Source organism: Zingiber officinale, chromosome 6A, assembly GCF_018446385.1.
Source record: "Zingiber officinale cultivar Zhangliang chromosome 6A, Zo_v1.1, whole genome shotgun sequence".
Classification (NCBI taxonomy): domain Eukaryota; kingdom Viridiplantae; phylum Streptophyta; class Magnoliopsida; order Zingiberales; family Zingiberaceae; genus Zingiber; species Zingiber officinale.
Genome location: NC_055997.1, coordinates 67,516,552 through 67,540,742, shown reverse-complemented (window position 1 = coordinate 67,540,742; position 24,191 = coordinate 67,516,552). Strand labels below are relative to the sequence as shown.

At 43.2% G+C, this 24,191-nt stretch overlaps 2 protein-coding genes across 2 annotated transcripts; both read right to left on the bottom strand.

The window, feature by feature from the left end:
- Positions 1-11,336: 11,336 nt before the first annotated feature.
- Positions 11,337-12,856, bottom strand: LOC121996481 (transcription termination factor MTERF8, chloroplastic-like). The gene is made up of 2 exons (XM_042550468.1): positions 11,622-12,856; positions 11,337-11,541 (listed from the first exon to the last, which is right to left on the bottom strand). Exon 1 carries the CDS (start codon positions 12,802-12,804, stop codon positions 11,623-11,625), a length of 1,182 nt encoding a protein of 393 aa, XP_042406402.1. The 5' UTR covers positions 12,805-12,856; the 3' UTR covers positions 11,337-11,541; position 11,622.
- A 780-nt stretch (positions 12,857-13,636) lies between these two features.
- LOC121994882 (probable protein S-acyltransferase 22) lies at positions 13,637-18,680 on the bottom strand. Its single transcript, XM_042548771.1, has 5 exons — positions 18,596-18,680; positions 18,246-18,374; positions 18,069-18,149; positions 17,592-17,731; positions 13,637-13,751 (listed from the first exon to the last, which is right to left on the bottom strand). The coding sequence occupies exons 1-5, from the start codon at positions 18,614-18,616 to the stop codon at positions 13,637-13,639; spliced, it is 486 nt and encodes a 161-aa protein (XP_042404705.1). The 5' UTR covers positions 18,617-18,680.
- Positions 18,681-24,191: the final 5,511 nt, after the last annotated feature.

Sequence of the window (24,191 nt, the reverse complement as noted above, 5' to 3'; positions counted from 1 at the left end):
GATCATGCTCGGAAATTGAGTCAGATGGATCATCGAATGAGATGATTAGAATGTTGACCGAATTGTTATGGTCTGGAGGGGGAGTATGCTGAGATGACTTTTATGTTAGCCAAGTTATCAGAAGTACTCTAATCAACGCTATCTGCAGCTAGCGATCGGGTCGCTCCGATCTCTAGTACCCCGATGCTCGAGACAAATCTAACGAATATATAAGAAACAGGATAAAACATAAAATGGTGAAATGAATATAGAGTGGGTATGATAATGTACCCTGACCCAAGGAGTACCCTCGGATGGATTGGTGTACTGGTCGAGACGCTGCTCAAGTTTCGTGACCCGGAATAGTAGATGAACGAGAGCTGGATGTGGAGCTGGGTCTGGCAGCGCGGAGCCGAATGTGACCTGGATCTGGAAGACGACACACAAGTCGAGATATAACTACAGCACGCAGGCTGAGATATGACATCGATACGTAGACTGAGAGATAATAGCGGCACGTAGGTTGGGAGATAAAAGCGACACACAAGCCAAGATATGATATCAGCACGCAGGCCGAGATACAATAACGGCATGAACGGCAGAACACGATGGTGGCTAGAAGGCCGGAACACAATGATGGCTCGAAGGTCGTCACCGCACGATCGAAGCGACAGGGGTGTTGTGACGTTCGACGATTCAAATTCAACGGTCGGATCTGTACTTTGGATTTTGTGCCTTAGATCGAACGAGTCCGGTCGATCAATCCCCCTCTTTATAAAGCCGCAATGTCGGCTTCTGCTCGATCGTTGGTGTCTTTCCCGTGTGCTCCGGCGATACTGCGCGTGTCCAGTGCTCCGGCAAACCTCGGCTTCTTCCCCCAGTGATCCCCGTCTGTAAGCTCTTCGACCTTGCTCCTGCCTGATTCTTTTTCTTGCTCCGTCAGTTGCTTCCTTGCTCCAGCTTTGGCATTTTCCCGTCCCCTTTTTCCGTCCATCTTCCTGTTTTTCTGTTTTCCGACGATGGCTAGTTCATCGCGGTCGTCCGACCCCGCTCCTGATCTCTGGTACAACACCATGGAGACTCGGTTCGACGCGGACGACGCTGCGAGCCTCGTTAACGCCTTTGACATTCCTTCTGACCATGAAATAGTCTTAGCCTTCCCGTCCGATCGGCCCAATGACCCGCCGATCGGCACTGTCTATTTTTTCCACGACCAATTCGTGGTTGGTCTGCGCTTCCCAATCCATCTTTTCATAACCGAAGTCTGCAATTATTTTCGTGTCCCTTTGGCGCAGCTCGTCCCTAATTCTTTTCGCCTCTTGTGCGTTCTCGTTGTACTGCTCAAGGTGCATGGTATTCCCCTCACACCTCAGGTATTTCACTACTTCTATTACCCCAAGCAGTCCGAGCTGGGCACCTATCTCTTCCAGTCTTGAGTCGGCTTGGTCTTCTTCAACAAAATGTCATCTTCCAATAAACATTGGAAAGATTACTTTTTCTATATGCATCTCCCTGAGCGGCCAAGCTTCCGGACCAAGTGGCAGGTCGGGCTCCCGCCTTAACCAAAACTACCGAAGCATAAGAACCTACAAGACTATCTCCATGCAGCCAACCTGTTGGCCGACCAGAAATTCAACATCCATTAGTTGCTGCCGAAGGGGGTGATGTATACGTTCGGGATGAGTCCGATCCGGACGAAACCCCCGAGCAGCCTAGGTATGAAATTTTCTCTTCTTTCTTCTTTTGAGTCTAACTGATTCTTTCTTTCTTTTGCAGCCAATATCATGATGCGCTCGTTAGCTGCCGGGATTATGAAGGTCAAGCAGGCCAAGATCGAGGCAGCAACAGCAAAAGAGATGGCAAGCCTCAGTCTGACTTCGGTCGGCTCTCACGAGGGTGAGAGCAAGGCAGCGCAAACTGAAGGAGAGGGTGTCGCCAGTCAGACGCCCCACATAGAACCAGCCAGGGATCCGCTTCCTTCTGAGTCCCAGCCTGCAGCACGGGAAGAAGGGTCGGGGTCTTTTGGCGATGTTCCCTTGATTGGGCGCAAGAGACGTCGCACGACCACCCCATCCCGTTCGGCTAGTTTGGTGGTGCGCTCTCCCGAGCGAGGTGGCACCTCCTCTCCGATCGTTCCTGAGACAGTCGAGGTCATTTCCTCCGATCAGACTCCCTCGTTTGCCGATCTACCGCCTGAACCGATCGCAGTCCAACCACTTTCCTCTCTTCCTCTTGCTCGGCGGAGGGTCTTACGATCCGGCATCCTTCCGGCCTCGGCCTCCCAAGCTTCTAGCCCCGCGATTTCTTCTCAGTGAGCCCCGAGTGGTCGTCGATCCGTAACGGTCATTCTCCACCTCCCAACGAAGGAATTCTTGGCGACCAGCGATTAACCACAGACTCCTGAGCATCAGATACACATCCGCGGGCCGCTCGCTAAGGTCTAGGAGGAAGCCAGGAGGCATGCTGCGACGATGCCTCCCGGGCTGCTTGGCAACAGCCACATGCAAATGGCCACCGGCGTAAGTTTTCTATCTATTCATGATTTACCTTCGTTCAGCACTAACATTCTTCCGTTCGGATGCAGTACTGGGTGGAGAGTGTGGCGATGTGCAATCACCTGGCGTTGGTGGAGGAGGAGCTTAAGAAGCTCAAGATTTTTGGTGAAGCTTCTTCCTCCCAAGGGCCTTCAATTGCCAAGCTGCAAGCCCCGATCTGGCCAAGACCAAGAAACTTCTAGAGGCCGAGCAGAAGACCTCCTCTGACCGAGCGATCATGATGGGTCGGCTTGAGATCCAGGTGAAATCCTATGATCAGAAGATCGAGCTGGCCATGACCAGAAAAAATCGAGCTATAACTGACCTGGATCTGAAGAACCAGGAAGCTCGGAACTTAGCCGAGAAGCTCAAGAGGATGGAGAACCTTTTAGTTGCCGAGCGGGAGAGTCGTTCAGCTGGGGAGACCGCTCTTCAAGGGCAAGTGAAGGCCCTTGAGGATTCTTTGGAGACTTCCCGCGTGACCCTGAATACTTAACAGGACGCCAAGCCGAGCCGCTTCGCGGCCATGAAGCAAGGATACCTCCGCTCAGACCAGGTCCTTGTGAAAGCATCCACACGGATCGTCCGATCGTTTGAACTGGCCATTGACGGGACGATCACCCAGCTGAAGGCGAACGACCATCTCCCTGAAACCTTGCCTGCTGACGTTGTCGACCACGTCCAGCTCCTCAACTCTATTCCTGACGAAGCTTTTGATTACATCGAGTGAGGAGGGCTTCTGTAACTCGAGTGAGGAGGGCTTCTGTAACAAAGTGTTGCATGTTTGACTGCCACTCGACAATTTTTTGCTCGTTATCAATGAAGTTGTTTGCCGATTTTTCACATATTTGCTTGCCTTCTCATTAAGCTTTTGGTCATTCAATCCCGGACGAACGATACATATCCATTATTGAACTCATTAGGGTCATACCTTTGGGGTTTATAGTCGCCGCTCGACTCTGGGATTTAATGTCGCCGCTCGATGATCTTCTAAGGCAGGAGTTTAAGGTCGTCGCTTGACCATCGGTGGAGGCCTGGGTTTAACGTTATCGCTCAACGATTTGTGTTGCCGATCGACAAAGACTTTGGCAAGCATTTGCTTTTGATTTCAACCCTGCATTTTAAAGGGCGTAGGCATATGGAAAATACATTAATTACATCAGCGCACCTCTCATCCAGTTCGGTACGGCTGAAGATGATTTGCGCTCCATGGACGCTCAAGTCGCCTCCCGTCCTCATCCTCTAGGTAATATGCGCCCGAGCAGAGCTTTTCCACGACCTTAAAGGGGTCCGGTCCAAGGAGCCTCCAGTTTGTGACATCACCGACCGGCTTCACCTTCTTCCATACAAGGTCCTCGACCTGGAACGACCTCAGAATTACCCTCCTATTGTAGTTTTGTCGCATTCTTTGACTGTAGGCTATCAGCCGAACGATAGCCTTAGCACGCGCCTCATCCACCAAGTCCAGCTCCAATAGCCTCCGCTCGGTGTTGTCCTCGTTGTAGTGCTGTATCTGGCCAGACTCGACTCCGATCTCAACAGGGACGACCGCTTCGCCTCCATACACCAAGTGAAATGGGATTACTCCCGTACCTTCCTTCGGGGTCGTGCGGATTGCCCATAGCACGTCGAGGAGCTCGTCCACCCAGCTTCCTCCAACGTGGTCAAGCTGAACCTACAAGATCCGCAGGATCTCCCGATTGGCGACTTCGGCCTGTCCGTTGCTTTGAGGGTATGCTACGGAGGTGAAGGCCTACTGAATGTCATACCCCACGCACCATTCTTTGAGTTTCTGCCGGATGAACTGTCTACCATTATCTGAGACGAGTCGACGCGGAATCCCAAACCGACAGATGATGTGATGCCAAATAAACTTCTAGACCATCTGCTCGGTTATTCTCGCCAACGGCTCGGCTTCGACCCATTTGGAGAAATAATCCACTGCAACAAGCAAGAACTTCCGCTACCCTGTCGCCATGAGGAAGGGCCCCATTGGTCGAACGGGCATAATACCATGGAAGCCTTCATTTCTTCAGTAGGTCGGTGCGAAAGGTTATGGTACTTCTAACAGGACAGACAGGTGGCCATTGTCCGAGCGGCATCTACTTGTAAGGTCGGCCAGAAATATCCAGCTAGCAAGATCTTCCTCGCCAGCGACCGGCCGCCCAGATGTCCTCCACAGGAGCCTTGGTGTGCTTCTTGCAGTATGTAGTCGGCGTCTTCCGATCCAACGCATTTAAGCAGCGGCCTAGAAAAAGCCTTCTTGTAGAGCTGGTTCCCGACTGACCCTATTTCTTAGTCGAGCCTCCTCCTGATCGGACGGTGTAGCACTCGATCGCAAAAACTCTATCAATGTCGTCCTCCAATCACCTAGGAAAGTGAGTCCCTCCATCCGATCGATATACGCCACCAAACACCTGCTCGATTGGCTTTGTGATAACAATGGATGATAGTGAGCTGGTTAGTTTGGCCAGCTCGTCCGCCGCCTGGTTCTCTTCTCGGGGAATATTTTGTATGATGACCACTCGGAAATTGGCCTTCAGCTTTTCGAAGGTCTCCACGTAGAGCTTGAGCCGAGTGTTACTTATCTCGAATGTCCCGATAAGCTGCTGAGCGACTAATTGAGAATCGGAGTGAATTAAAACCTTAACGGCTCCAACGTGTCTAGCGGTTTGCAAGCCTGCTATGAGTGCTTCATATTCGGCCTTGTTGTTGGTCACCCGATAATCCAGCCAAACGAACAGATGCATCCGCTCTTCCTGGGGAGAGATCAGTAGTATACCAATCTCGCTTCCCTGCCGAGTGGACGATTCGTCCACATATATCCTCCAAGTAGCTTCTGACTCGGGATTCTGTACTTCAGTGACGAAGTCCGCCAAGGACTGCACCTTAATGGTTGTTCGGGGCTGATACTGGATGTCGAATTCGCTGAGTTCTGTTGTCCACTTGATCAGCCGTCCTAACGCCTCTGGATTGAAGACTCTCCCCAGAGGACTGTTGGTCATCATGATGATTATGTGCGCGAGAAAATATGGGCAGAGCCTTCGAGCGACCAGAACTAACGCAAAGGCAAGATTCTCGAGACCAGTGTAGCGAGATTCGACATCTTTTAAAATATGACTCAGAAAATATACTGGTTGTTCTTCGCCATTCTACCGAACCAACGTCGAGCCGATAGCATGCTCGGTCGAAGGCAGATAGATTCGAAGCGGCTAGTCAACAGTTGGCTTAGCCAGTACAGGCAACGAGTTCAGATACGCCTTGAGTTCCTCAAAGGCCCGGTCGCACTCTTCATCCCATTGAAATTTGGTGGCTCGACGCAATATCTTGAAGAAGGGTAGGCTCCGATCGGATGACTTGGAGATGAACCGAGATAATACTATTATCAGACTGGTGAGACGTTGAGCTTGCTTTAAATTTCTTGGAGACGACATATCTTGCAGTGCATTTACTTTGATGGAGTTTGCCTCAATGACACGCTCGGTGACTATGTAGCCCAAGAAACGCCCGCTCCTTGCGTCGAACAGACACTTGTTCGAATTTAGCTTGATTCCGTAAGTCCTAAGTGTCTGGCAGGTTTCCCTGATATCTGCGCAGAGGTCAGCCGCATAGAGGGATTTGATCAATATGTCATCGACATATACCCCCATATTGCGCCCGATCTGTCGTTGGAACACCTTGTTCATCAGCCTCTGATAGGTAGTTCCGACGTTCTTCAGTCCGAACGACATCACGTTATAACAGTAGGTTCCATCAGCCATAATAAAGCTAATCTTCTCTTGATCCTCCTTAGCGAGCGACACTTGGTGGTACCCCTGATACGCGTCCAGTATGCATATCAGCTCGCACCCGGCAGTGGAGTCTACCATCTGATCGATCCGGGGCAAGCGATAGAAGTCTTTCGGGCATGCCTTGTTTAAGTCCCGGAAGTCAATGCAAACCAGCCATTTGTTGTATGGCTTGGAGACGATAACCACGTTCGCGAGCCAGCTCAGGAACTGAACCTCCTGTATGTGACCGGCCTCCAGGAGCTTCTCGACTTCCGCCCGGATGATCAGATTCTGCTCAGCACTGAAGTCTCTTTTTCTCAGTTTTAACGGCCTAGCGTCCGATCGGACGTGGAGTTCATGTTGCGTGACGCTCAGAGAGATGTCGGGCAGCTCGTGCGTTGACCATGCAAAAACGTCATGGTTCTACTGGAGGCAATTGATCAGTTCGACTTTTTGCTCGACCCCCAGGTCGGGCGCTATAAAGGTCGTCGCCTCCGCTCGACCAGTATGTATTTGCACATCTTCCTTTTCCTCATAAACTAGACTAGGAGATTTTTCGGTTATGGCGTGTACCTCTAGCCGGGGCATCATCCAAGCAGACTTGGCTTCTGTCATGACCATCTCCACGTAGCAACGTCGAGCAGCCAGCTGATCCACTTTGACTTCCCCAACTTGGTCTTCGACTGGGAACTTGATCTTCTGGCAGTAGGTTAACACTACCGCACAGAACTCGTTGAGTGTCAGTCGACCCAGAATGGCATTGTAGGCGGAGGGAGTGTCTACTACGATGAAGTTGGTAGTCCGCATCCTCCGGAGTGGCTCCTCTCTGAGTGATATGGTCAACCTTGTTTGGTCGATCGGCTTAACCTCATACCCGGTGAACCCGTACAGAGGGGTTGTCATCGGCAACAACTCGGCACGGTCGATCTAGAGCTGATTGAACGCCTTCTTGAAAATGATATTGACCGAGCTCCCTGTGTCAGTGAATATGCGGTGAATAGTTTAGTTGAAAATTACCGCTCGGATAATGAGGGTGTCTTCGTGCGACATTTCAATTCCCTCGAAATCCCTGGGGCCGAAGCCGATCTTGGGTCCGCTTGCCCTCTCATGACTACAACCTACGGCGTGGATCTCCAGCCCCAAGCGTATGATTTTCGGGCTCGATTGGAGTTTCCGCTGGTCGGTCCACCAGCTATGATGTTGATCTCCCCCGAGCGGCATTGCTTCTGTTCTCCTCCTCCCAAGCGGATGGTCTGCCTCGTTCATGTAATGCTCAGAGATGGTCGTCACTCCTTGGTTGATGATGGTGTTGCCGCTCGGGTGATCGTCTAGTCTCCTCCTGCCGTCCGGTGCTCTGACGCCTATGTCGTCGGTCGGGGGAAGACGATCGGCGGTGATAACTTCTAGGGGTTGTTTGAGTGACCGAGAGCAATCCGCAACAATCACGGGTGTTGTGGGTTACCGACTGATGGAAAGCACAGAACATAAGAGTCCATACCTTTCCCTTTGGCTTTAGCCACTCGAAGGCCACATGCTGGACGGCGTGTAGCCTTGCTTCCTGATGTGGTCGTGCTCCTTCGGCTCGAGGCCCTCTTGACGGCTGGTGCTGGTCGGCGACCTTCGCTCGGTCGGCGCCGATGGTTCTTATGGCACTTCCTTCTGGTCGTCTGGGTTTCCTCCACGTTTATGTGTTCGTTGGTCTTCTTCAACATATGTCGTAGTCTCGGGGCGGCTTCCTGACGAGCGATCGGAAGAAGTCCTCATCCACGAGCCCTTACGTGAACGCGTTCATCATGATCTCAGACGAGACCAAGGGAATATTCATCGCTACCTAGTTGAAGTGTTGGATGAAGGCTCGGAGAGTCTCTCTTGGCCCTTGCTTCATGGAGAACAAACTGACGCTTGTCTTCTGATAGCGCCTGCTACTCGCGAAGTGGTGGAGGAAAGTCGTTCGAAAGTTCCTAAAACTCCGAATTGACCCGACCGACAACCTCCGAAACCAGCGTTGTGCGAGCCGGATAATGTAGTGAGGAAGACTCGGCATTTAACTCCATCCGTATATTGATGAAGAGTACCGGCGTTGTCGAACTTACCAAGATGGTCGTCTGGGTCGATTGATCCGTTATACTCTCCAATCGCCAGAGGAGCGCAGTGTCTCGGTAGCGGATCTTGTAGTATCGCCTCGGAGAATTGGCGGTTGATACACTTGGGAGACAAATCAACTTTCGGCGCTTTGCCTTTCCTCGCGTCCCAAACGGGCGCTTCATCTGACGAAGAACCTCGCTCTTGGTTCGCTTGCGCGATCTCAGAGGGCGTCTGGAACAAAGCCCGGTGGAATGGAATCGGGGTGGGTGGTGTCTCCCCTTGTGTGTCGGTCGGCCCTTTATTCTGTCCCCAGATGGACAGTAGTTTCGATCGATCTTCCTGCACCGCTCGGCCTCCCGAGGCTGATATCGCTTGTTGTACTAGTCGATCGACCAATGCTCTTTGTTGCTGCTGTTGGACTATTTTTGTCGCTCGTGCTTGTATGAGCGTGTCGAGCTCCTCCTGAGTGAGCATCACGGTGTGAAGTTGTACAGCTTCTTCCATCTTCTCAGCTCGGATGCAGGCACTTTCCCACAGACGGCGCCAAATTTGATCCTGTCCGAGAGTCGATTCGACGGACGCTGGGGAGATGGCGCTCACGTTGACTGGGCGTAGACTGAAGATGACGTGGGCCTCCGACGAGCTAAGCCTGCAACCACAAGTCGTTAGTGCCGAGCCGGGGAGGAGTTCCCCTGCGATGGCCCTCCGACGCTCAAGTCAGTCACCGGCGGCGAGCGAATGAAAAAGAGTAGCAATGTAACTGTAGCAACAGTCAAAGTGAACATACCTCCATCGAAGTCGGGGGGTCCTTATATAAGGCTCCCGAGAGGCACATGCATGCTTCCCTAAGCGTGCACGCTTCTCAGGGCATACCTGGAAAGGATGTGTCAGAAAAGAGTGTCTGACGTCATATCTTAACAGCCCGAGCATATCCCTAACGTGACAATGGAAGCTTCCACCGTACGATTCTCTGTCTGACCATGCTGCCAACCATGCCGCCTGTCGGCGACACTGGTCCCTAGGAAAATATTCCCAACTGTTCCTTTTGTCCATTATTGGGCCAAGCGGGAGAGTCGCTCGGCCAGTCCATTGTCCGGGCAATATCGTGGTCGCACCGAGCGTCCGCTCGGCCAATGGTCTGCTGTCCGGCTCCGTCCTATCGAGCGAGGGAGCCCTGCCTGCTTGGTCGGGGCTGCGTCTACCGTTTAACCGAGCGAGACGGTCGCTCGACCGTCGTCCTTCCATGCTTGAGCTTTTTAAGCGTCGGATGCTCGGTACTTGGTCGAGCTGTTGAAGCGCCGGATCGGTTATTCTTCATGCCGACCGGGAAGGTGGTTCGTCCGATTGGACAAGTGCCCAGGACATTGACCACTTTGACTATGACCCTCCATGTGGAGGTGGCCTTCTACAAGGCGAGCTCCACCCTTACCACCGGATCAATTATTATTATTATTATTATTATTATTATTATTATTATTATTAATATTATTATTATTACACACATTTATGGCCACAAATCTAATAATTAATTGTCTATAAAACTTATAAAGCAAAGTCCCAACTTCCATCTTACCTTGCTTTCTCCAAATTTACTACATTTTGCAATTTAACCTTTGAAAAAGTATCATTTTTTTCAATATATGAGAACTTAAAAATCCCCTAGATATATAAACAATTAAGAGAAAAAAAACCTTATAAATCCAAAATAACGGTATGATATCACATTTAGGCCAATAAATTCTAATATAAAATAATTATTAATGGTGTCTCTTTCTTGATTGCTCGGGCTCCTCTTCGAGAAGTGAGATTGCCGATGAAATCCGGTAGTGTGAGAGATAACACAGATTAGGGATTGACCGACTCAATCAGTATGACCGATACTCAAGTTAGTCATCGATAAGAGAGAGATCTAGATTTTACGGGAAGAAGAATAAGAAGCAAAAGATTGGAAAATAAGAAGAGCTTCTTAGAGAAGAGCCGCCTCTGCTTGGAAGAAGAAAGACCATTTTCCTATAATACGGGTGTTTGGTTTAACTTAGAATCTTAACACTGGGTTCTTAGTGGAACCTAGAATATGAGCACCGAGGCTGGGTGTTAAGTGGAACTCAAAATCTGTGCACTGGCGTTGAGTGTTAAGTTGAACCTGAAATCTTAGCAAAAGGGTTGGGTGCTCAGTCTATCTTGGAATCGGAGCACCTGGGTTGGATGCTCGGTGGAACCTGAAACCTGAGCACCAAGGTTGGGTGCTCGGTGGAACCTGAAACCTGAGCACCAAGGTTGGGTGCTCAGGAGATCATCTGATTACTATCAATTATATATTTTTAAATAATTTTAAATGAGTTAAAATTAGTAAAACCTTCTAAAAAAGGTCAGCTAGGTAACATAAAACATCATTAGAATTTATAACAGTAATTTGACTCAAGTTAATCCATATTGCAAGTAGGGTAGTGTTCCCAAGGGTTCCAAGTCGCCTTTTATTAATCTAGGCTTGTTAAGTCACAAACTCACAAGTAGTGTAGTGTTCTAAAAGATTAGAGCTATTCAGTATCAAACATATAAAAATAGCTATTCCTAATATTACTCATCGGAGAGATTATAAATAAATAAGGATCCCTAGTCTGATCATCTTTACTGAGATATATCATGACACCAACAATAGTATTCGAGATCTCCTCGTTGACCTCTTGTACTAAAAAAGATAATCTTTCTCAATAAAGTCGGTTGATTAGGACAAAATCCTATTCTTTAGTCCATTAGGAACCGTACATGCACCTTTGGATGAATACAGTTCAAATTCAAAATGAAATGGAGAAAAAAGAACCAATGTGTCGATTCTTGTTCGAATCATTTCATCAATGTGGCAGTGGTTTCTCTCCCTTTAATAAAATTATGTTAGGAGACAACCGTGCAACATTCAACAGAGCCTATCAATGAGTAACCACAACTCAAACAAGGAGAGATGACTCAATGTTCATAAAGGAAGGATGTCTCTTGCAGTAACAATTGTCTAACATAGCAAGTGATGAATCTGAGAGCTTTTGGCTCAATTGACACATAAAATCAAGATCATGATCCTATGAATTGTTCTTATCTTCGTGCATGTTGACAAGCAAAATCAAGATCATGATTCTGTGAATGCTTCTTATCTTCATGCTTGTTGGCATAAATATTAGCTTACAGTTTGACAGAGGAGAAGCCATTCAGTGAAAAATGACAACATGAACTATAACTCATAGCGGGAAAAATGACTTACCTCATTGAAGTCCAGAATCAGAAGCATTAGAGTGCTTTAAGCTTGCATAGAGTTCACTCAGATCTGGATACCTGTCCTTGTAGACCATAATGTACTTCTCTATGAATTTGGCCTCTGAAATCACCATGTATGTTGCAACTTTGTAATCACTTTCACAGTGCCCCCTAGACTTCAAGGTTGCCAAGATCCGATGTCTCGGAATCAACCTTCTCTCCAAGCTCGTTAGCAATATTGTTGGACGTATACCTATGTAAGAAGAGGCATATCCAGCCTCATTTATCAAGAACTCCATTTTTCTCTGCAAAGTCATCAAAGACGTCTGTGGGAAGGTAGTACATTTCTGGAATGCCACAACAAAATCATCCTCTGACCACCCAAAGCTCCGGAACAATTCCATTTGCCTCTTGAATTTCTCTGGACTGACCGTGAAGAGTGCACACAGAGTGCGATGGAACATCCCCGATGTCCGTGGCACTCCCAAATCCTCAGCGCGACTGATCAACGACTTCAAGAAATCAGCATTCTGTGCCACCACCAGTGGGCGATGCCACAAGATAGAGGCAAGCTTTGGGCCGTCCAAGCCACATTCCCGAAGCAAATCAAGGTTGGGCTGGATCTTCTTCTCAATACTGCATGAAAGAATCCCTCGGTTTTTCTTGAACAACTTCACCAGCGCAGCCTTGGACCTGAGAAGGCCTTGCCAAAATTCGATCTTAGATACAGTGCGTTCGTGTTTGCATTTGACAGTGGAGGGATTCGACCAGACGAGGTGGACGATGTCTGATGGGGAGAGACCCAGATCTTCGAAAGCTCGGAATTTTGGTGCAAGTGTCTTCTCTACGTCCAAAAGAAGGCATTTGGGGAAGTAAAGTAGGAGCCTTTTTACTGATGCGTCATCGAAGCCATAACTTTTGAGGAAAGCAAGGACGGAGTCGGGCTGCTGCCTCGATTGGATGCCGTTGAGAAGCTTCGAGGCCTCAGTGGCCTTCTCCTGGTTGAAACCACATGAGTCGATGAGGCATTGGGCCATGAACATGTGATTCCCAGTGGTGGATGCGGTGCCGGCGGCGGTGGCAGAGGCCGAGTAAGGGAAGACGGCAAAGAGGAGGGCAGCATCGTGGGAGAGAGGAGAACGAGTGGAAGACACGGTTTTGCAGAAGGAGACATGATATAGCCTCTTCATCGTCTCTCCTTCGGAGATTTCGATCTTCTCTTCCCAAAAACCCTAGCGTGTTTATATTGTTCCGTGAAACGTTTCAAATGTTGTCATTTATACTCATAGTTTGATAATTTACATTTTACCCTCCAGTGAAATTGTTAAGAAAGTTAAGCAAAAATCAAATAAATTATGAAAATCAGGAAAATGATATTTAAAAAATAAAAATAAAAGAACGCTCTATGTAATATAAAAAAAAATCAACTATCACAATTAGTATTCAAAGAATACTATTATATCAAAATATTTTTTATTAACTTAATTAAAATTATTTAAATTTTATTAAAATTATTTTTAAACCATTATAATTGTTACTCAGATCACACTCGTAATTTCTTTACATATTTAAATTAGTATAAATCAAAATTTTGTCAGATATAAATTTGACAGATTGAAGAATGAAATAACTTAAAAGAAAAAAAAAAATCTTGTGGAAAATCTTCCCCCTTGGTGCTCAATCAATTAGTACCCAATCAAGGAGCTAATTGGCAGCAACAACGATGATTGTGACAGCAGACTTACCTTCACAAAGCCCTTCCACCCCCTAAACTCCGCAGCAAAGCGAGCTCCAAAGTTGACAATTTTAAGCGTCGTTTCAAAATCTCTACTTCGACCTTCAGAGCCGGCACGTTGGCCACAAGGCCAAAGAAGTGAAAGTCCGGGAAGACCCAAGAAAGAAGCAAAAGTCCGAGAAGACCATGGAGATCAAGGAGACGTCACTGACCCTGAGGTTCTATACGATGGACTTCGAGGAGATGGAGTAGTTATTCAACACAGAGCTTAACAGGAGACTATTTTACTACTTGCAACAAGCATGCGAGAGCGTGACTGCCCGTTGCTCAAGGTGAGCACAAGGCGGCAGCGCACGGTTGCTTGTGTTAGGATCCATGGACTGACTAGAGAGGGTGAATAGTCTACAAAAAATGTTAGGGGGCGTTTGGTATGAGCGTTTTCCATTTTCATTTTCTGGAAACGCGCGTTTTCTGGAAAATGGTGTTTGGTTTGCGTTTTCCGCGCGCGTTTTCTAAAAAATTGGCTATCGTTTTCTAGAAAAACAGAGAATGACAAAAAATCATTTTCTGTTTTCTAGAAAACGCGCGTTTTCCAGAAAATGAAAATAAAAACGGTGCAAACCAAACGCACCCTTAGCTTCTCTTCTAACTTAGCAAGGATACACACATTAGTTAAAAAGAAATAACATAAAAATAGAAAGTAAAGACTCAGAGATTTACTTAGTTTATAATCGAGGAGGTTGTTAATCCAAGACAATGACAGCTCACTAAAGACCTCCTTCATTGATAAAGGTCGGAGGCGGAGAAGTCCCTTATACAATTGATGTTGGATATTGGGGCCTTAAATGGACCAAAACGATTTTGAGGAAGGAAGCCATCAATTGTTGAAAGTCGTAATTGACTTCAAAATTGAAATCTACGATTCGCGTAGATAGATTTAGACTATTAATTTGCTCAAAACCGATTAAAGGTGAATGAGAAATTAATGTTTAAAGTCGGCCCAAAATAACATTTATTATTCATTAATATAGTGCATAGGAGAATAGTCCCACATCGGAAATTCTCGATGTATATTCTCTACTTATTAATGAAGATGTGTTAATGGAGTTAACACAAAAAGGACAGGTGCTCCCTTAGCCCAGGGCGAGCAGGTGCTCGCACCTGGAGCCCGCCACCCGCCACGTGCGCATCCTCAGATCTGATGGATGAGATTGAAGTGGGCATGGTGAAGGGTTACAACAATTCATCTCATCTTGTGCATTCATCAGATCTGATTTGGTATCGTAACCTATTCACTCAATCCTTTCTTCTCTTCCTCAAGCATTCATCTCATCTTGTGCATTCAAGAGTCCAAGAAGTCTACTAGAAGGTTCGCTGGTCTCGGAAGTCGGAGTGCTACGATTCCGAGACGTTCGTCGTCGTTGTATCTTGGGAACGAACTGCAACAATCCGTTAAGCACCGTAGCGGAGCAATATCGTTTACGGAGATAGTGTCGAACACTAGCCTCGACGATCAGTTTGCATACTCCAGAAGCTACCCGGGAATAACAGTCGTAAATGATATTTCGTGCAAACTGATATGGCTACCAACGACATTCCGACAGCCGTTCCGACCGGTGTTCCGACCGCCATTCCGACAACCATTCCGCACGGAGAAAAGCTGGAGAAATTCACCGGAACCGACTTCAAAAGATGGCAGCAGAAGATGCTGTTTTATCTAACAACGCTAAACCTTGTACGGTTTTTGCACGAAGACACGCCAGCCGCTACGGAAGGTAGTAAGGCTGCTAGCGATGCGTGGTCTCACGGAGATTTTCTGTGCCGCAATTATATACTCAACGCCTTGGACAACACGTTATATAACGTATATTGTTCTCTGAAAACGGCGAAATCTTTGTGGGAATCCCTTGAGAAGAAATAGAAGACCGAAAATGCTGGATTGAAGAAATTCATCGTCGGTCGGTTTCTGGATTTCAAGATGGTGGACTCAAAAAGCGTCTCATCTCAAGTCCAAGATATGCAATTAATACTGCATGATCTAGACGCCGAAGGCATGAAGCTGAACGAGACATTCGCAGTTGCTGCGGTAATTGAGAAGCTCCCTCCGTCATGGAAGGATTTCAAGAATTACCTAAAGCACAAGCAAAAGGAGATAGGGCTGCAAGACCTGATCCTGAGGCTACGAATAGAGGAGGATAATCGAAAGTTATCCGACTCCAGAGGAACCAAGCGGACTATAGACGAAATGTCCAACCTGGTCGAGCCGAACGCTAAAAAGCCGAAGCAGTTCAAAAAGAAGGCTCAAGCAAAGAAGTTCAAAGGCTCCTGCTACAACTGTGGAAAGGCAGGACACCTGTCCAAGGACTGCAGACGCCCAAAGAAGCCAACCAAGGGGCCAAAGGATGCTGCGAATCATGTCGCAACCTCTCTTGAGGACTTGGATCTCACTGCGGTTGTATTTGAAGCCAACTTGGTGGATACCAACCCGAAGCAGTGGTTCATTGATACTGGAGCAACTCGTCATATCTGTTCCGATAAGGCGATGTTCTCCAAGTATACTCCGATAAATGGCAGGAAGCTCTATATGGGTAATTCCACGACGTCGTCAATTGTTGGACTCGAAAAGGTTGTTCTGAAGATGACGTCCGGAAAGGAGCTAACACTCATTGATGTACTCCATGTTCCCGACATCAGTAAGAACTTAGTTTCTGGATCGGCATTGGTCAAGGCCGGATTTAGGCTAGTGTTCCAGTCAGACAACTTTGTACTTACGAAAAATGGTGTCTTCGTAGGAAAGGGGTACTTAGAAAAGGGTCTATTCAAAATGGTTGTAATGCCTGTACTCCGAAATTTTGATGGTAATAAAATAAATGCTTCCAGCTATGTTGTTGAGTGTTTTAATTTATGGCATGATCGACTCGGACATGTGCATAATAATACTCTCAAACGTCTCGTCAAATTAAATTTATTACCAAACGTCAATGTTGACGGAACACACAAATGTGAAGTGTGCGTGGAAGCGAAAATGACGAAACTACCTTTTCATTCGGTGGAAAGGACAACAACTCCTCTAGAGTTGATGCATAGTGATCTATGTAACTTGAAATTTGTGCAAACTATAGGAGGTAAGAAAATATATATTACTTTTATCGATGACTGCACAAAGTTCTGTTATGTCTTTCTTTTAAGAAGTAAAGACGAAGCCTTAGAGGCGTTCAGAACATATAAAACAGAAGTTGAAAATCAACTTGACAAACGAATTAAAATAATTCGAAGCGATAGAGGTGGAGAATATGGTGCACCGTTTGATGAATTTTGTACAGAATCTGGCATTATCCATCAAACAACGGCGCCTTACTCACCTCAATCAAACGGTGTTGCCGAACGTAAAAATCGGACACTAAAAGAAATGATGAATGCCTTGTTAATAAATTCAAGCTTACCTCAAAACTTGTGGGGGGAAGCAATATTATCGGCAAATCACATTCTCAACAGAATCCCTCATAAGCAAAATGATAAAACTCCATATGAACTATGGAAAGGCCGCGAGCCATCGTACAAATACCTGAAAGTGTGGGGGTGCTTGGCAAAGGTCGAAGTACCTAAACCAAACACTACAAGAAAAAAGCTAAACAACAACGCTTTTTTGGCGTTGTCGTATGTACTTAAAAAGTGATGTTGTAGATGGTGTTGTAGAAAGTCATATCAAAGACAACGCTTTAAAAGCGTTGTGGTTGGTCACAAAGACAACGCTTTTTAAGCGTTGTCTTTTCGTTCTTAAAAAGCGTTGTTATAGATGCTGTTGTAAAAATGCACATATCAAAGACAACGCTTTAAAAGCGTTGTGGTTGGTCACAAAGACAACGCTTTTTAAGCGTTGTCTATTCGTTCTTAAAAAGCGTTGTTAAAGATGTTGTTGTAAAAATGCACATATCAAAGACAACGCTTTAAAAGCGTTGTGGTTGGTCTCAAAGACATTATTTTTTAAGCGTTGTCTTTTATTACTTAAAAACGTTGTCTTTTTAAATTTATAAAAAATAGTGTTTTTCTTAATTAAATAGCAAAAATTATAAAAAATACTCAAAATTTACATATAATTGAATATCCACAACCACAATCATTTTTATAATAAGACTATTTAACAAATAAATAAAACTTTATATTATACAAACAAAATGTATACATATTGATCCACAAATTAAATTTGTATCATACAAGTAAAAGACAACGACATTTGCGGACATTTGCGGACTGGTGCTGCTTAGTCCAGTAAAAGAGCTCACTTGGGACATTTGCGGACTTTGCTGCCCACCAACAGCAAGTTGCTCCTGCTCCTGATCTTGCTCCCTCAAAGCAATAATGTAATCATAGGTGCTGATTCCCTGTAAGCGCATCCATGTAGAGTAGCATGAGCTAGTTAAAGTGTCAATTTTCTCCAGAATTGATGAATAAACAACACCATATCGTTCAAATTCTACTATTTGTTTTCCACTATGGAAAATCTATCAGTTAAATAACAAGCTGTAATAGTTCAGTTGGATAATAAGTTTCAGTAATGCTCAGTGTATGGATGAATGCAAAGAATTTGAAAATATAAAAGATATATTCCTTGAAATAGAGATATTTGACCGGATACATAGGTTTGTTTTATATAAATGTAGGAGCTGTGTAACTGGTAGTGTTTGCTGTGTCACAAGTAGAAATATGAAAGTAGTGTACCTTTTTTATTAAAAGAATATGGAAGAAGAAAAGTTGTGCAACTGGAAGAGTAGCAACCATGGCTAATAAAGTGCACACAGCCTGCATTATAGAGACATTATCAAATTAGTATCAGAACCTTGAAAAATCCTCATTATGATGTGTGATTTTCATTCATTTTCTCTTCTGAGTACTCACCACCACAATGATAAAGGGTGCCAAGGAAAAGCTACTACCCAGCTTTGAAACAATTTCAGCAGAAAATCTCCTTCTCTCAACAAAACACAGTATCAGCACAAGCATCCCAACAGCCCACTGCAGAATAAGCTGGCCCAAGGTGCACAAAGCATGGAGACCAATCAATAGTCAATCAGAATGAAAAGGACCTGACATAAAATGCATTCTATGTATCAGGTCCTTCACGTACTAAGAAAATAGTATCTTCTAAGTTGATGCACACAGATGATAAATCTACACTAAGAAAATAGTGTCAATCACTATGATTAATGAATACAACTATTGGAATGGTAGGAAATATTTGTGCTTACCAAGAGAAGAGCAAACACCATGAGGATGAAGAACCTTTTGTAATTTTTTCTTCCTATGCAGTTATTGATCCACTACAAGGAAAGATGAATACTGCATATTACTACAAGATAACAAAACATATAAGGTTGTGAATGGAGAAAACCCTCACCCTGCAATGATGATCAAAGCCATCAACGCATTTGTCACAGACTCTACAATGCTTACTATATTTTAGAACCTGCAATACAAACAGATAGAAATCATTAGAGAAAAACCAAGTTAATATAAAGCACATAAGAACTTTATTTTTCTTGAAAAGATTGTGTGGCTCATCGTAAATGAGATCTCTATCACCTTTCTCCCTAATAACCAATATTCTGAATTATCCATCTTTTATGGTTATGCATTTGTCCAAAGGCCATCTGATCAAGCAATCAAAAAAAGTAAATTACTCATCTTACTGTCCTATTCTTTTTAAGACATCCTACCACACCACATGAGAAGCACCCACATTGTTTTGGTTAGCCTAGAAATTTGCAACTTATCACCTCGAATCCCAACGGTGGCATCACTCTGAATTATTGCACAACTTCTCCATCCATAGCAATCCAAACATCAGAACACGAAATGGCGAAGAAATATTACCTTAGTTAAGATGGAAGATTAAAAGTATTGATCAGGAAGAGACCAACAACTTTAGAAGCCTCGAAGTTTTAAATTTTGTCCATGCTGGTTGGCACAGGGAAAAAAAATTCATTCCATCTGCCAACTGGCACACGAAAAATAACAAAACTGAAGTGTTCCTCTTTGTCGGTTGAAACCTACTATGTCACCTCATTGCCAATTGAAACCCACTGCATCCCCTCACGAGCAGTCTTCTGAACAGCCACCCACTGCATCCCCTCACGAGCAGTGTCACTTAACATGGCCAATATATATGCTTGGAGAAGATGACTTGTTTCAGAAGCTTTTTAGATCAAAGATACGAAGATGACTAGAGGATCTGGCTTTTTGACTTGAAGCTGGTTCAAAGAAGACAAATCAAATATACAAATACTAAGATGAAAGCATAATGAAGTAGTTAACTTTTTCTACTTTACCTGATTATAAGATCTATAGCTTCTTGCTCAGTATTTTGCTGCACGAGTAATTATTAGAAAAACAAACCCAATAGTGGAACAAAAGCTAGATAAAGAAACTAGATAATTTACACTGACAGAACTTTACAGAATAACATATAATACAGTGCTTTGTATTTGCATATTAATCCAGAAAACATCCTTTCACCTAAGTGACAATTTTTCCAAAACATCATCATTCACAAAACATCATCATTCACTAAAAATTTTCACAAGTTTTTAAACTTCAGTGACAACTTTTCTTTGGGGTCAACTGCTCAAGGTCGATCTGGTAACTATGCACTGCATCAAAAAAATTGGCATTAACTATGATTCCACCAAAAAAAACCACCATTCCATGAACTTAAATCTAAATAGAATTATGGCAACTATCATTCCATACCTATTCATAAATATGATCTTGTATGCACTCCGCCAACTCGGACCGAACCTCATCAATTTGTTCACCAGAGTACCCTTTTTTTGTGAACTGTGAGCATACACAATTTATGTTAATGGAAAAAATAATCAACACTGATCACTTTGCAATTTTAAATAGTTTATGTCAAATAATTTGAGATAAGCTAAATAATGTTACTATTGATTGCAGTGAATCTCTCTCAATAGTCTCAACTTCTTCAATAATTTCTCTCATAAAGCGCATCACAAAAAAACCACATTGTTTCGCATCCGGTTGTTGAGGAGCCTATATATAGTAATTAGAGTCAAATTGTTAATGAAAATTATACACATTACAATATATGTTAAACAAAAGTACACATACCTTAACTACTTCCCACTTAACATTTTTCCTACCTTTCCTTCCCTTGGTTGAATTAAACAATTTTAAGGCCCTTCATACGTTAAGAATATTTGTTAAATAAGATTTTTATTATAATAAATATTTACTAAAAGAAATCTGAACTCACATTTCCATTACGTATTTTGAATCATCATCGCGAATGCGGCAACTTAGGGAATCCAACAAGTAAATAGCATCCTTGTAAGGTTCAATAACACTAAGATTCCAATGGAAACTAGGCAAATACATAGGATTAGATCATAAAATTGAATAAATTATCGAAAGGAAGCAATTGAAAGTGATGTTTTACTTCTTGCTTACCCGACATTACATGGCACTAACACTAGTTGATCTGTTGATGCACTTGTCAGCTTATCTGCTAAAAGAGTTGCCCTTTGATTCAGGGTTTCAAGCTTAACTGATTTGTCTTGTGCCGTTTTTGCCAGATATGGGAGTTTGTGAGGATTCATAAATCTGAATTTCTTTGTCTTGGTATCTTTCACCATCTTTTTATACAGACACCTATCATTGCAAAGAAAAAATATTTAGATACTAAATAATAAAATTTAGATACAAAACACTCATAATAAGTTGGAAAAAATAATGATCACTCATAACACTAAGTTATGGTGATGATAGTAACATCCATACATGAGAACTTACTATGAGCAGTCTTGCATATTAAACATACCAGAAATGTATACATGCAAATTCTTTTATTTCTTGAGGACAAGCACATTTAAGATACTTAAAAATATACAAGAAAAAAGATATGAGCAAAGTACTTCCTGTCTAGAAGAACAAATGGCAGAAGGCAAACATTAAGGGTTGAAAATGAAAGAGCTATATTTATGTAAAGTGTACCACATCAATTGATATTATTAAACCTCTCAATAGAAATGATGAACTATTAACTTAATGAGAATAACATGGTATGAGAAAATTACTAGAAGTTGAATTTTTCAAGAGTAAACTTGTTCACACAACAATATTAGTAAACTTCTTGCAGTTCAAATCAGGGATTTTCTGTCTTGCTAGATATTAGAATTTCCCAGCAAACATAAAGCAATGCAGTAATTTCCCAGCATAAGTAAAGCAATGCAGTTGCAACCGAGAAAATAATATTTAGATACTAAATAATAAAATTTACTAACAAAACAATCATGTGGATTAAAAAATAATGATCACTCATAATAAGTTGGTGAAATTGTAACAATAAACCATAATAAGTTGCTAAAATTGGGAAGCAAACATGTGATGAAAAAGTTGTTGAAATTGCTTAAATAAACTTACTTACCATATGTAGGCAACGATCAAATTTCCTGAAATTGCCTCCAAATGATACAAAGAATTGATGTCCTCAAGGTCAAGAAAAAGTTCACAATCTTCATCAAACACTTCATTATCTAAGCACATTGATATACATTTTCCTCCATCTAGAGCATGCTTACTGTAACAATATAACATATGTAATGCTCTTGGGACACTTGTTGACAAAGTAGGTTTTGATTTTTTTCGTTCAAACTTCTTCCTTCTAGGCTTCTAATAATTTCAAATATAAACAAGTTAGATAGCTAGGTTGAATAATAATAAAGTGGCAATATAATTAGAAATATAATAATAAAGTGACAATATAATTAGAAATATAATATCTCATATACCTCATCTTGCTTCACAATCTGCTGTTCAGGCCAAGCCACAACAGTTCCTATGGCATCACCAATTACTTCACATTCACTTGGAATTGGATATGGCAAAGGAGCGGATTTGTCCACTGCTTGATCAATGGAGACTCGAATGCAATTCTTGGGAAATGGAATACCATGAAGCATTTTTTCCATGCCATTCAAACAAATAATTGTACCATATGCAGCAATATTTGAGCAAGATTCCAATGTCAATGCAACTGATTGACCCTAAAATATTAAAAAAAAAACATGTTGATTATATTTAGTTTATAATGCTATAATAATAATGAATATCACTATAACTTGTATTTTACCTGTAAAACTTCGTCTTTACCCACAATTAGTACGTCATCTTCTTCAATATTCTTCTGATGAAACTTCACCGAGCAACTGCCTTTGTCATCAATTGAATTGTCCCATGCACCCCTTTTATGCATTAATGCTTCAAGTTTTTGGATGCGTACATCTTGTTCTAAAATTTGCATCTTCGCCTCCTTCAGCTCCCTTTTATGCTCAGCGATTATATCTAGGGTAACATCATATTTCTTCCTTGTTCTACCAACATTGAAATAGATTGTTGGGTTGATATGACCTCCGATACCCCGGACACGCCCAGAATATTCCTGAGTTTCAAGTGCCTTGGTAAGAATATCCTCTTTTGCTCCTTCGCATTGCAGCTTACCCTCCCTCTTTTGTTGTATATATTCATCCTGTAATGCAACATTAAAAAGAATTATCAGTACTTTACCAAGGATAATTACCAAGGATATGCAATATTGGTTTAAAAAATACTGATGTCCAGGCCGGTTCTTCCCCAAGTAAACCACTGCATGTAATAGACTTTTCGACTTGATCTCTTCTCCAAGTAAGAACATTTCAAACCTAGATACCTAGTAAATCCACATCTGTTCTATATAAACCCGTCACCTCTAAGCTCTCAATGCATTCATTCACCATTTACTTCCTCAATACATGCTCTAGTACTGAGAATTCAAGCTATGCAAGGAATGGTTGTTAAACTCCTCATTGCACTGCTTGCCTTGGCTTCCTCACGCAAAGGGTATGCATGCATGCAACTTTACTCTCGAAAACTAGAAGATATATTGAAGTCATTATCAGAAGAACATGAAAATTTACTTACAATCTTGTGTACTGTGTCCACCAAATCTTCACCTTCAAACTCTCCTCCTTTGTTGGCGCGTCCTTTCTTCCACATAATAGCTCTATTGATGTCATTATCATCACATAATTCAGTCCCCTACAACAAAGAAAAATCAAATAACAAATGTGAAATAATTTAATGTGAATCAATTAGAGGGTTCTTAGAGGAAATATATTTTAAAAATACTTACAATTTCTTCAGCAAAGCGTGCATACCCTTTGCGTGAGAGTCGATGAGGATATCTATTTTTTTTCCTTCGCTCTTTTTGTTGATCACTGAGTTTCTAGTTATTTCAAACAGACGACATATCAAATTTGAATAATACATAATGAATTATGATCGAATAGTTTCAAAAGAAAAAATTTAGAATCTTACAATGAAATCTTCAGAAATGCGACTAATGACAAACGCACGCCAATCTTCTCTTGTAATTTCAAAGCCAACAGGTGGCTCATTCAACTCCTCAGGTTTGTCACGCCTGCTTAAAATAAATTTTTGGGTGAGATGGGTCTTGTATTGCCTCCACTTACTGTTTGCAGACCTCAAACATCCCTTTTTCCACTTTGAGTCAACATTATAAATCAACTGTACATCAAATAAGTGGAAAACATTAATAAGATTAATTAAGACAAACATAAAATATATCTATCATTAGTAGTGAAATATTATAATTGTTAAAACATGCTAACTTGCTTACATTGACTGATTCCCATATTAATTCTTTGACAGCAATTGGGACTTGCTTCCATGTCTTGTATTTAATATTAACCTTTTGCCGAGCCAAGACACCAATGTAACTTTGCATGGCTACAGCAGCTGGTCCTATCGGTTGTCCAAAATTATTGA